Source organism: Chanodichthys erythropterus, chromosome 23, assembly GCF_024489055.1.
Source record: "Chanodichthys erythropterus isolate Z2021 chromosome 23, ASM2448905v1, whole genome shotgun sequence".
Taxonomy (NCBI): domain Eukaryota; kingdom Metazoa; phylum Chordata; class Actinopteri; order Cypriniformes; family Xenocyprididae; genus Chanodichthys; species Chanodichthys erythropterus.
The window spans coordinates 7,656,264-7,670,257 of record NC_090243.1 but is presented as its reverse complement, the minus strand read 5'-3'; the positions used below and the strand labels follow the sequence as shown (position 1 = coordinate 7,670,257).

The window sequence follows — 13,994 nt, the reverse complement described above, 5'->3', positions numbered from 1 at the left end:
GCTGATTAAAAATAGAACATTAAATCAGTTTATTAAATGCTATAATTTAATTTATAATTTAATGTAACAATGTATAGTACGAAAAATGAATATTCAGTTTAAGATTTTGCAAAGATTAAAGGTGCAATGTCTAGAATTTGGATCAATTGACAGAAATGCAATATTCATAACTATGTTTTCAGTGGTACATAAAGACCTTACATAATGAAACTTTATGTTTTTATTACCTTTAGAATGAGCCATTTCTATCACATACACCGCGGGTCCCCCCTCCATGTCAATCGCCATTATGCGCCGCCATGTTTCTACAGCAGCCCTAAACGGACAAACACTATACAGAGCGTGTTTCGTCTCTGTGTTGTTCTTTTAAATCGTATGTTTTAGAGGCAGCTTGCATCAATACGTTGAATATGTTTTAGAGGCAGCTTGCATCAATACGTTGAATACACACGAAGTAGTAGTCGTCTGGTTTATTAGAAGTAACGTTAGAGACCGTTCTTTGTTAGAAATAAGAAAAAGCTACTCTTTGCTCTCAGACGACGACATTTCGGCCAGACGGCCACCGTAGCTTCTCCGAAAGGGAGGGGTGCGAGGCAGAGATCCACTGCGTCCGAAATCGAATACAACTCTACTATATACTACGTGAAAAACAGTATGTGAACAAAGTAGTATGTCCGAATTCATAGAATTGGAAAAACAGTAGGCGAAAAGTACCCGGATGACTTACTACTTCCGGCGAGATTCTGAAGTGTGCACTGGACACTTTACTACCCCATGAGACCACGGGAGAGGATTTGTGAATGGAGTTGACGTTGGTAGGTCGTGTGACAGTAAAAACATAGCGGATGTAGTATGTCCGAATTAACTGTATTATTGTGCATTGTATTATTTTAGGAAGATGAGAGGGTCTGTATCTCTTACCATTGGAGAAAGCGTAACGGCTAACTTAATCACATGCAGCACCTCTCAGCTTACCATGTAATGGCCTCCGGTCTCCTTTCCTGCGTACTGGCAGTCTTTACCATAGACGTCATAATAATGTCTATAGTTGCGTCCCAAATGATGCAATACACTATGTGCTTATGCACTACGTACTCATCCATGTAGTGCATGAATTGTATAAGGTTATTTTGTCATTTAACAACGGAGTCTGATACCCCCTCCCCCTATTTAAAGTGCACTTTTTCTCTTTGGAATTTTCTGTGAACACACTACTCGCACTATTTATACTTAAAAACGTCATAGAATAGTGCATAAGTACGCAAATTGGGACGCACCTTATGGTCTTTACAGCAGCTTTAGCATTAGCCGTTACGCTTTCTTGGCTAATGGTTGCAGGCTTGTCATCTAGTGGCTTTGTGCGAGGGGTGTGCGCGGTTAGTTGCAGTTTGCAACTTCACCGCTAAATGCTGCTAAAATTTACACGCTGCACCTTTAAATGTAATAATTTTATTAAATTATATTGTTACATTAATCTGCGTAGAAAAATAATAAATATCTAATATTGACAGATACTGATCAATTAATTTCTAATATCAGCTGATATATCTTTACCTTCATATCATGTAATTTTAGCAGTATTTCTTTAAAATATTACTTATAAAAACAAAAGTTCACAATGAGACTAAGGATTGTTGTAAAGGAAATAAACATCAGTGGGACACTATTTTATTTTTTCTGAATATATATATACAAACGTCAAACAGATAATCTCACATCATTATTTTATATACTACTCTAAAAGTCTGTGTGGAGGAAAATCTGTACCACCTCCACCAGATTTCCCATGTGGTGTGGCATTTGATATTTGAAAAACTGGTTGGTGAACGATGGGCTTTGGGAGCTTGAATGGGCGCATATCACTGGGCTTTCTCTGAAAGTGCAGCAGCCTCGTCCTTCTCCCTCTGCGCTTCCTCTCTCCATCGTGCCTTCTTCTCCATGTTACGAGAGGTCAGATTGTCATGCCGACCTACCGCCTGTCATAAAAGACATTGGTTAAAGGATATGACAGCCATTTATTACGCAATCTAAGATGTCATTTCATTTACACAACAGCACATGTTTTTATTACCTGTTTGCCAGTGATGACCATAACGAGACACGCTCCGATGGTCAGGGCCATCATGACATAGCAGGCCTTCACACGTATTCTGTTCCTGGCAGCATCAATCATCTCAAAACTGAAAACAGCACAGTGTTTTCATAAGTATATGCATTAGCATAAAATAGTACATCCACAAATATATGTTTAAACAAAGTCCTGCTATATAATGCTGTGATTTTACAAAGGAAAACACTAGGGCTGGGTAAAACATATCGATTTCTCGATTTTAATCGACTCTCATTTTTACGAACCGATATCGATTCTTAAATCACTGTTTAATGTGTCGTGACTGATCGCTTTAGCGCCTCAGTTAAACAGAAGCGGCAGCACGAGCGCATGAGAACATCCTCTCCTCCGCTTTAATACCAGTTACAGCACGAAATAAACATGAATAAACATCTGAAGGTATGTTAAAAGATACAGTACAACTTACTGAAATCCGTATCATGTCTCATTTAATAGCTCAATCAGTGTTTCAACCTCGGAAAGATGTCAATAAAACAGCTTGTAAAAAATGTCACATTTACCTCAGAAAAACAGATTCAGTGACCAGAAACTCATTAGTCACCTAGAAAAATTAACTCTAGAAAGCAACATTCTGATAAATATAGCTATGCACTGTTACATATTCCTTATCATTTTTAATGATCTTCAATATTTAATGCATTTTTGAATAAATCAGTTATGACAGCCACGATTTAAATGTTTATTATTTCAAAAAAACTAATTGGAGTAGAAATATGATCATGTAATTCTAAACTTTATTTATAATAAAAACATCACAGTGTAATTTAAGTGTTTGTATATAAATAAGTTATTTTAACCTTCAGTATTATTATAGTAGTACCAACTGGCTTACATGTGTAGTTTACAGCATTAGTTGAGAGATGTTTTTCCTCTAGAAAATTTGCCATGTACCAAAATAACTGAAATTGAATCAAGTCGAATCGAAATCATAATCGAATCGTGAAAATTGTGTCAATACCCAGCCCTAGAAAACACAGTAAAGAGTAGGGCAGGTTTTCTCACTTGAAGTGCTGATCAATCATCTTAAAAAAATAAGTCATTCATTTTGGGAATTGAATCGGTCTACACTCGTTGCTCTGTACGTTTTTGATTCACTACAAATAACTAGTTCAAAAGAGTCATTTGTTTTTGAATCAAGCGTTATTGCTTGCGTGCATGTTTGTTTTTGCGTGTAGCTCGCAAGGACATGCTTCTTGCCACTATTTTGAGGTAAAAGGTTTTTTAATCACATAACATCGAATACAGACTCAAAACTCACAAAAAACTCATTAAATACAATTTCTTAAGAACTATTATAGTTATCTTTATAGATATCCTACTTGTGGACTGCTGGTTTTTAAAGTGCTTTCCATGTAGAAGGTACTTTAAAACTATTAATTTTGGAAACTGAATCAGTCTACACTCATTGCGCTGTATGTTTTTGATTCACTACAAATAGGTAGTTCATAAGAGTCATTTCTTTTTGAACCGGGCTTCACTGGTTCGTTTCGAACCAGTTCATTTCATAAGAGCCGTTTGTTTTTGAATCAAGCTTCATTGTTTGCGTGCATGTTTGTTTTTGCGTGTAGCTCGCGAGGACATGATGCTTCTTGCCACTATTTTGAGGTAGGTTTTTTATTACATAACATCGAATACAGACACAAAACTCACAAAACAACTCATATTAAATATGATTTCTTTTGCTGTGGCACTGCATATTCACACTCAGCACATAAACAGAGCGCTATCGTCCATTGGTGCGTGGACGCTATTATAGTTACTGTATTAATTATCTTTATATTTATCGTTCTAGTTGTGTGAACAGGCCTTTACATAATATATATTTTCACAAAGTTACTTAAAGTAGTCGTGCACTTAAAAAAGATTAGGGGTTAGTTAAAATAAATATCACGATTCATTCTTAAATCATCATTTTTACCCATCCCTGAATGGTGAACTGTATGTATGGTGGGTCACAAAGGACGTGCCTGTTCTGTTTTGCATCTAACCATCACAAACACATCCCACTATGATCTCCCTCCAGATACCGTGAATTACACTAATTACCTGTCATTACACTAGGACTAAATCTCATTTGAACAGCAGACAGCTCTTGTGCTCCACCAATAAACTGGCACATGACCTCATAAACCAACTACACATTCAGCAGCATGCCTGAAACTGGGGGTTTCTCCAAATGTAAACAGGAATAGCCCACTTACGACACAAACTCGGGAATCTGCTCTGGGGTTTTGAATCGCCCAGACCACACCAGCATCTTCCTATCCCAGTCCGATGGGCGGTAGCCTGGTACTTTAAACCCAAGCCGTTCAGCTAAAGGCAGCAACCAGAGATGAGAAACAAGGTATTAGTGAAGAGAAGTTGGTCTGTTGGGAAAAAAATTCCCTCCAGTATAATCTGATCCTTGTAGAACAGCCAGAACAGGAACTACACTGTAATTACGCTGTTGCGTGCTACATGCATGTTTTTTCATGCTTTTGAATTCTTTCTATGTATTGCAGGTACATAATGTGCTGGAACGACGTGTTTCATTCAGCACGAAAAAGTGCTGTGTCATCACGAGTGCTGTGTCATCACGAGTGCTGTGTCATCAAGAGTGTTATGTCTTGTCATATGCCACGTCATTCTAATGCAGGCATGTAGAAGTGAATGTATATTTAGAGTACTGACCCCGTTCTGGGGTCTGTTGGGGTACGGATGCCCCTTCTTGAGGCTTGCTGCACAGTCTTCTGTTCCCTGTGTTCATCACGCCTCTCCGCCACTGACCTGTGGGGAGGAAAGGGACTATTAAAGGGACAGTTCAGCCTAAATGTCAATTCTGTCATCATCTTTATGACTGTTTGACTTTCTTTTCATTTTAGCTGAACTGTCCCTTTAAGGTTGCCATGGTGATCAATTTTGGCTGTATGATGATGTTTATACAACACAAATATGCTGTTTCCTGTTACATTTGCACACTGATTATAAGTCCAAAATATTTTTGTTCCACAAATGAGGAAATTAATATGAATAAGCATTTGACTTATCATTTGAGCAGCCATTTAAGAATTTATTTGAAAATGTATTTTTACAAACTGTACTCAAATTTCTTTTTTATTTACTATATTCAAACTATACTCAGAGTCTCAGACTCCCCTTAACTATAGTAACTATAGTTTCTGCCAAAATTCCAGTTACAGTGAAACTGTTATTGGGATCTTCTTCAAACAAACTTACATTTTTTCATGTCATTGTTCTTTTTTATGACATACTGAGTAATACCAAATTACCACAGATATATATATATATATATATATATATATATACACACACATACACACAAAAATATATGAAATATACAATTATATGTATTATATAAAATTATGTAATGTAATAAACAATTATGTATGACTTAATATATTTATAAAAGCTCTCTCTATATATATATACACAAATATATATATATATATATTTTTTTTAGTTTAACTGTATGATACTCTACTTATATATTTGTGTGTGTGTGTATATATATATATATATATATATATATACATATATGAAATATACAATTATTTGTATATAAAATTATATATATGAAATATACAATTATTTGTATATAAAATTATATATATGAAATATACAATTATTTGTATATAAAATTATATATATATATATATATATATATATATATATATACATATATACATACATACATACATACAATAATTTATTTAAAAAAATCAGTTATAAATGTTGAATTTTGAAAATGTATTTTATAAATTGTAAATTTTAGTAAGAGGGATCAGATTGAGCTCCAGTTCTTTTTTCCAGTTCTTCTTTTTTTATGACAGACTGATACCAAGTTACCATGGTTGTTACTAATAATTATTTTTGGTAATAATTTATAAATGTAATACAATTACATTTTAAGATATTAATAATATATAACAATTTATGAATAAAATAAGAATTCATTTACAATTCAGGTTTCATTTTGCTGGAAAAATCATCCGAGACATCAGATAGAGTTGTAAAATCGTAACAAGTCAATTCACAAGAGGTGTGGCTCTCTTCACATATTAGATAAAACATTATTTAAAAGTCCATGCAATATCCTTAAATAACCTCGTGAATCCAATCACGGCAGTATCGAAAAGTGAAACTACGTCATAATCATTTATAAACGTTTATAATCATGTGTTCACTGCTTAGTTTTGTGCTGATGAGTGTCTGAAGAATGCCCACTGTGCCCACTGCCCAGTGCCAACGCTTATCATATGCTGCGAACAAAACAAACATATGGAAAATACTGACCTATTAAAGTGCCAAAGGCAGCGCGAGGCCTGCTGATCATGCTGAAGATCATGACGTCTGAAGAAAAATATAATGAAAGAAACAAGACAGTTTTTAAACCATGAAAGCCTGTCAAAACGACAATACCGGGTTTAGTTCCTAACCTGAAAGTCAGTTCGAGTTCATGCGGAGCTGTTGAAAGACTGAAGGACCCTGAGCAGCAATCAAACAGCTCATATGAACGCCTGTTGAAGACATACTTATGTAAAGGGATCGCAATTTAGTTGTAAATAGCATAAGTTAGTTAAATAAGATAATATGAATTATATTTAAAGTTCTTAATAATATTTCCCATAGAGCGCCTGTGGATTTTACACGCACACGTTTAATCCTGATCTTTTTTATCGTGAGAAATAATTACATCAGATAATTTCTGTTAAATTGGCCCATAATAGTATGAGCAATACTCAGTAATTATCTGTAACATTATTTAGTAAGTGTCAAAGACGAAACGTGTTTGTACTAAGTATAATTCAGGCTGTATTTGGACACCCTCGCCGCGAAGGACCTCTTCGGTACAGTATGGCGGCGCCCGGTAGAGTTCTGAGCTGTGAGGACTTTTCAATGTTTCAGGTAAAACGAGCGAACTTGCCAATGGTCAGGATAAAGTTGTACAGGATTCTTAAACGCATACTGATTTTTCTGAGCGCTGTGTTATGATGTTAACGGGAATGTTGTACAAATGACTGACCCTCGGTGGTCTGTTGCACGCAGTCGTGTGGTTCAATGAGCAGCAGAGCAAACATGACACTGTTTTTCTTTATAAATATAAATGTATGCTTTAAATGAGCTATAATTTCTACACAATAGAATATACAGAATTAATAGAATTATAATAGAATTATTAAGTAAATATTGTGTATTGTGTAATAAATAGGTAGTTGACATCATGGACTCGTGAACTTTTTAGCATTAGCGTTTTATTTGAAGATAAAGTGTATTTTAGGTGTTGTGACACTTCTGAATATTTTTTAATTTTGTGCGATTTATTTAAATTAATTTAATTATTTCTGCGGTATTCCAGATGTTCCCATTTAATATGAGCTTAAAAAGCTACATGAATAATTATTAGACAAGAATTTAAAACCGTAGTTTAAAAATGGGTTTAGATAAACTATATCATGCCACACTGCTGGACTCTGCTTGAAATGTTGTCAACTACCTATGTGTACAGTTATATTGTATACATTTTAAATGATGGTTATGGTTATGGGATTTTGCTGGAAGATAATTTAGTAATCAGTAATATTAATATTCCTTAAATTGAGAAAATTATTCTTAATTTTTAGGGTTTTAATTAAGGCATCAGAACAACAATGATTGCAATGCTTACAGTAAATGGAAAAGATAACAACTTAAAGCTGCAGTCCGTAAGTTTTACCTTTTAATGTTGTATATGTGGGTTGTCTATCAACGCACTAGTTGTCAGCAATGATTGTCATTTTAAACTTGCTGGATTACAAACCGCCATCAAAATGATACGTTTAATTATTCCAGCTAGCCGGAATTCTGTATCTATACAGAAGTGACGTAATGACGCAAAAATGAACGGCGGAAGCTCATATTTCCTGCAAAATTCTACCAGTACCACTGACATTATAAAACATTATTACAAGCTTTCCGTCGTGAATCAGTCTAAGGTAAGGAGATAGTTTTGAACACTGATTGGTTATGTACTTGCTCAAATTGATTTTGGATAATTTTTTACCAAAAAAAAAAAAAAAAAGTTAAGGACTGCTGCTTTAAAAGTTGAATTTTTATTGACACTGACATGGTCTGCTGTATTTCTATCTCTCCTTATGTCCTCTAGGAAGTATTAAAAGGGATGCGCACCATAGATGACAGAATTGTCCATGCCCTTAATACCACTGTGCCCACGGTGTCCTTTTCTGGCAAAGTGGATGCCGCACAGACCTGCAAAGAACTTTATGAATCTGTATGTATCACCTTATAAAGCACCTGATTATTAGAGATCCCATAATTCTGTGCTTGATGTATGACTTGTTTTAGTGTACTTTCATAGACTGTGATGTGTTAGTTACCAACCCTTTCCTTGTACTTTCTATGTTTTTCAGCTCATGGAAGCCCATCTTGCCAGAGATAAGGCAATAAAGTCATGTATTACAGAGACCTCTGCTGTCCTCGGGAAGTTACGTGAAGAGAGGGCAAAAGATAGTGACAACTTGTCAATAACCAAGCAACTCAGGAAAGAACAAACTAAGGTAATACCACTGTCTGCCACTGGAGGGCCCATTACTCTAGTGTTACGTAGTTGTATTTGTTGACTCATGACCAAAGCAATGTCATAATAAGACTAGAGGTTGACAGCTTGCATAATAACAGATAGTAAGTGGAACCACGTGAATCTTAATGCTTGAAGAAGTGCTTCTCAAATCCGTGGTTTTGTTGGGTTCCCTTTTAAATAATCTGAAATCAGGGTTATGGTTAAGTAGAACTAAAACTATTAAAAACATTTCTGTTAATTTCTGTCATCCCACATATTAGTTGAAATAAAATATAAATATGTTTGTTGAAACACAAAAATTAAGTAAGATTATTAATAAAAACTTAAACTGAAAAACAAACTAAAAATAAAAATAAAATGACAACAGCAAATAACAAAATGACTGACAATTAAACTAAAATTATAACAAATAAATGCTCATTTAAAATATTAATAATACTATAATAAACACTCTGGAAGTCTGTTTACAAATAGCTGAAATCTAAATCTTCTAAAATCTTCTCAATTTGCCTACAGTTAAAACTCATGCAGTCTGAGCTAAATGTTGAAGAAGTGGTCAATGACCGGAGTCTAAAGGTGAGTTTTTGAGAGTGTCTTCTATTGAATATGAGCTGTTTACATTTGTCACTGATGCCGTTTTCCCCCTAGGTTTTCAATGAAAGGTGCCGAATTCACTACACCCCTCCTAAGATCAAGTGAATGATAGTTCTGTTGTCAACATGAACCACACAGTTATTCTGAGGACAACACCTGGAGCTGAGCCGGGACTTTGAGCCCAAACGTCCCTATCTCTCATCCCACAAACCGCCAGCGTGCTCTGTCTGTGGCTTTGTGTTTCTACAGTGAAGGAACACTACTGTTGCCCAAGTGTAAAACTTTTTGTATAAATACTGTACAAAAGATTTTATTAAAAATGAAATGTTTTCCAATTGCTGAAATGTCTGTTATTTGCTTTGCAACACAGCAATGAATGTTCATTTGAAGCGACAATAAGATTATTGATCTGTCCTCAGATGTTGACACGTCCTCTAGTGTCAAAGGTTAAAGCAGGGGGTTTTAGCCATGGACCTCATGATCCTCATGTGAGGGACCCCCATCCTAAAATTTAAAAGACTGGTTCTTGTATAAAGACCCAATTTATACTGTGACAAAATATTATTTGGAAAATGTTTAGCTTCTATTCAGGGACATTATTATGTTTAGTCTTTAGTCTATTTATTTAGACTAAAATATTTTTTGATTATAATTTATAATTATTTTTGTTTAAATCTAATATCTAGTTTCTATTCAGTTACATTATAACATTTAATCTTTATTATTTGTAATCATTTTCATTTAAATCTAAAATCTTTTAAATCTAAATATTAGTTTCTGTTCAGTTACATTACATTGAATTGATTTTTTTAGATTAAAATTATTTAAATCAGATTACATTTTTAATTAATTATTTATTTACCAAGGACTATAGCACTCATAATTTTGATATGCAAAAGTCCACTATGCAAAACAACAACAACAAACATAACTGTCCATTCATGCATTTCAAATAAATACTTTACATTATTAGCAATCAAGTATAAAATCACTATTTACTGCATCGATATCACTAAGTACAAAGCCCAAAATATGAAGAATTATTGGCATGGATATCTAGATGTGAGTTAAGTAATGTTTTTAGTGTAAGGGAGGGAAAAATGAACTGTTATTGTACAGCTATGCCAAAAGCACAATGGAGACATGTATTTAAAGGATTACCTGCATTCAAAATGAGTTGCACTGACTGCAGGTATTGTTTACACACTAGTCAATAATGTTCATTATTGTTAAAGGTGCCGTAGAACATCTTTTTAAAAGATGTAATATAAGTCTAAGGTGTCCCCTGAATGTGTCTGTGAAGTTTCAGCTCAAAATACCCCATAGATTTTTTACTATTAATTTTTTTAACTGCCTGTTTTGGGGCATCATTAAATATGAGCCGATTTAGGCTGCGGCCCCTTTAAATTATCATGCTCCCCACCCACGGAGCTCGCACTTGCCTTAAACAGCATAAACAAAGTTCACACAGCTAATATAACCCTCAAAATGGATCTTTACAAAGTGTTTGTCATGCAGCATGTCTAATTGCGTAAGTATGGTATTTATTTGGGTGTTTACATTTGATTCTGAATGAGTTTGATGGTGCTCCGTGGTTAAAGCTAACATTACAGACTGTTGGAGAGATTTATAAAGAATGAAGTTGTTTATGAATTATACAGATTGCAAGTATTTAATAATGAATATAACGACGGCTCTTGTCTCCGTGAATACAGTAATAAACGATGGTAACTTTAACCACATTTAACAGTACATTAGCAACATGCTAACTAAACATTTAGAAAGACAATTTACAAATATCACTAAAAATATCATGATATCATGGATCATGTCAGTTATTATTGCTCCATCTGCCATTTTTCGCTATTGTTGCTTGCTTGATTACCTAGTCTGATGATTCAGCTGTGCACATCCGGACATTCTGCCCTTGTCTAATGCTTGAACATGAGCTGGCATATGCAAATATTGGGCGCGTACATATTAATGATACAGACTGTAACGTAACAGTCAGTGTTATGTTGAGATTTGCCTGTTCTTCTGAGGTCTTTTAAACAAATAAGATTTATATAAGAAGGAGGAAACAATTGAGTTTGAGACTCACTGTATGTCATTTCCATATTGAACTCTTGTTATTCAACTATGCCACGGTAAATTCAATTTTTAATTCTAGGGCACCTTTAAGTGATGTTTTTAGTGTGAGGGAGGGAAAATGATCTGGTATTGTACAGCTATGCCAATTGGAGACATGCATTTAAAAGATTACTTAATTCACAATGAGTTACACTGCTGTTTACACACTTGTCAACAAATACATGTTCATTATTGTTATAAGGTCGTCATATAATGAGTTAACATGTTTCATTTTCAGATGTCAATGTTCACATTTACAGTGTAATCAATTGGGATGTGGGATTAATGAGTATTTTGGGCAATATTTATGATGATTTGATGTTTCTTGAGGTTTGTTTCAGAAGGGTTCAATGGCATCATGATGAGCCTTGGATGTCTGTATGCTGTGCAGCTCCAGTTTGCCTCCAGCTTTAGGCAGGGCTTTATTGACACGTAGATGAATAAAGTCATCCTCACCTACATGCACCTAAAACAAATCATTTAGAAACATTTAAAACAATTAAGGACTGCGATATATGCGTTATATGAGGCTTGCTTTTATACGTACATAGGCCTACCCATTACATAAACAGAGTAACCCTACGTTCATTCATAAAATAATAAGTAGCCTATATTTTCCTACCTTAATGAAGTAATTTTTCCCCTGAACAACTTGTGTTTTAAAAGATTTGGCGGTGAAAACGTCAAACTTTCGCCCAGCTTTATCTTCTGCATGATATTTTACCTGAGATAAAACGGGAGTTGTCAGTGAATGTTTTATGACTTTATATAGACGTATGACACATCACTTCACTATTTCTGTTTTTCTGCTATGTAAAGTTACCAACCTCATCGCATATTTTCTGCACCTCTTCAGTGGCATCTTTGGCCTCGGATGCTCCGCCACAAAGTAAAGACATTTTAAATACAGACGGTTAATACAAAAAACACTCGGGGAACGAATGTTCAAGATTCACTGACTTGAAAGTTCGCTGACTGCTTCTTGATGATCACGAGACATTGGAACAGGAATAGACCAAACAGGGTTGGAGTGTTTCAACAGAGAAAGACCTGATATTGCTTCTCTGCTGTTGTGCTTAAATATATGTCTAAACATGATAATTATTTAGTGTTAAACATAAAATGGATCTTCTTTTTGGTAGTAATATATCTCTTTTCATATTCAATCACCCCCCCAATTTTCACATCAGCTAAAATGGGACAAATCTTTTTGGTGTCTATAGTGCTCTTTAAACAAATAGTGATAATGGAGGGTGGTCTTGATATTTTGTAATAACAAAACTTAATTTGAATATCAACATTTGATTGGTCAAATGTAAACCATATGGGCGTGGTTACTAAAGTGCTGGAATGTCTGAGAAACATAGATTATAGTTCAAAGGGTCAGTTCACCCAAAAATTTCATTTCTGTCATTGATTAGGCTACTCACCCTCATGTTGTTCCGCACACGAGACTTTCGTTCATCTCCAGAAAACACAAATCAAAGGGATAGTTCACCCAAAAATGAAAATTTTATGTTTATCTGCTTACCCCCAGTGCATCCAAGATGTACAGGACTTTTTTTCTTCAGTCGAACGCAAATTATGATTTTTAACTGCAACTGCTGCCGTCTTGTCAGTCAAATAATAGCAGTGATTGGGAACTTGAACAATAAGAGTCGAAAAAACTTCCATAGACAAATCCAAATTAAACCCTGCGGCTCGTTACGGCACATTGATGTCCTAAGACACGAAACGATCGGTTTGTGCGAGAAACCGAACAGTATTTATATCATTTTTTACCTCTAATACACCACTATGTCCAACTTCGTTCAGCTTCTGGCTAGTGAGGTCTGATCGCGCTCTGACAACGGAAGTGATGTCTCGCGCTCATTGAACACTGTAAACCCTAATGCTCAAAATACTTAATTCGTTTGAGTAGGACAAACTTAAATTAAACAAATTAGTTCAGTTAAATTAACAGTTATGAGTATTTAAAACTTTCTTTTACTTTTGAGTTCACAGCACTGACATATTTCAAGTAAACTAAACTGTTTTAGTTGCAGCAGATTTCTAATTCCCAGCATGCTTTGCATCAGACTGTATAAATGTTGAAATAAAGTGTTATTTTGTGTGTTTTTGCATAAGATTGACATAGGGAGACATAAGTTAGTGTTTAATGTTGTGTTATGTTGGGATTGACAGGGGGTTCTGTTATGTTAGTTTTGTAGGGTTACCATTCTGGTGAAGAGTAGACCGTGTGGTTAGGTTGAGGATGGGCTGCAAAACTTTTAAGACCACATATACTGTATGTTGTTTGATTATATACATGCAAGTATATATTGACAGTCTCTTTGATAATTATAATAGCATGTGTTTTTTGCTAACTAACATTTAACCAAGATTTGAATGTGATGTTTATGTAAATTAACTATATGTACTTGAGTAGGGCGAGGCTGAGAACTGTGGGAGCGAAGGAATGCCAGTGATGTGATTGTTAATGAGAGACACCTGTGCACCACACTAGCATTGCTCCACTTCCATGGCTCTCGGCCCCGCCCCACTTGTCACAAAAAAATTAAG

General features: G+C 34.9%; 3 protein-coding genes across 5 annotated transcripts; 1 reads left to right on the top strand and 2 right to left on the bottom strand.

The window, feature by feature from the left end:
- Positions 1-1,593: 1,593 nt before the first annotated feature.
- fam162a (family with sequence similarity 162 member A) lies at positions 1,594-6,664 on the bottom strand. The gene is made up of 6 exons (XM_067377514.1): positions 6,568-6,664; positions 6,425-6,481; positions 4,802-4,897; positions 4,333-4,444; positions 2,072-2,180; positions 1,594-1,976 (listed from the first exon to the last, which is right to left on the bottom strand). The coding sequence occupies exons 2-6, from the start codon at positions 6,474-6,476 to the stop codon at positions 1,860-1,862; spliced, it is 486 nt and encodes a 161-aa protein (XP_067233615.1). The 5' UTR covers positions 6,477-6,481; positions 6,568-6,664; the 3' UTR covers positions 1,594-1,859.
- A 143-nt stretch (positions 6,665-6,807) lies between these two features.
- mix23 (mitochondrial matrix import factor 23) lies at positions 6,808-9,631 on the top strand. Of its 3 annotated transcripts, XM_067377515.1 has the most exons (7): positions 6,989-7,036; positions 7,753-7,833; positions 7,961-8,103; positions 8,274-8,399; positions 8,539-8,685; positions 9,225-9,284; positions 9,357-9,631. In XM_067377515.1, exons 3-7 carry the CDS (start codon positions 8,008-8,010, stop codon positions 9,405-9,407), a joined length of 480 nt encoding a protein of 159 aa, XP_067233616.1. In that variant the 5' UTR covers positions 6,989-7,036; positions 7,753-7,833; positions 7,961-8,007; the 3' UTR covers positions 9,408-9,631. The 3 variants fall into 3 exon arrangements, with proteins under 3 accessions (XP_067233617.1, XP_067233618.1, XP_067233616.1); XM_067377516.1 differs by lacking the exon at positions 7,753-7,833 and having other exon boundaries at positions 6,808-7,036; XM_067377517.1 differs by lacking the exons at positions 7,753-7,833; positions 7,961-8,103 and having other exon boundaries at positions 6,808-7,036.
- Positions 9,632-10,644: 1,013 nt separating this feature from the next.
- LOC137013981 (cystatin-B-like) lies at positions 10,645-12,945 on the bottom strand. Its single transcript, XM_067378053.1, has 3 exons — positions 12,260-12,945; positions 12,055-12,156; positions 10,645-11,898 (listed from the first exon to the last, which is right to left on the bottom strand). Exons 1-3 carry the CDS (start codon positions 12,329-12,331, stop codon positions 11,770-11,772), a joined length of 303 nt encoding a protein of 100 aa, XP_067234154.1. The 5' UTR covers positions 12,332-12,945; the 3' UTR covers positions 10,645-11,769.
- Between the last annotated feature and the right edge of the window lie 1,049 nt (positions 12,946-13,994).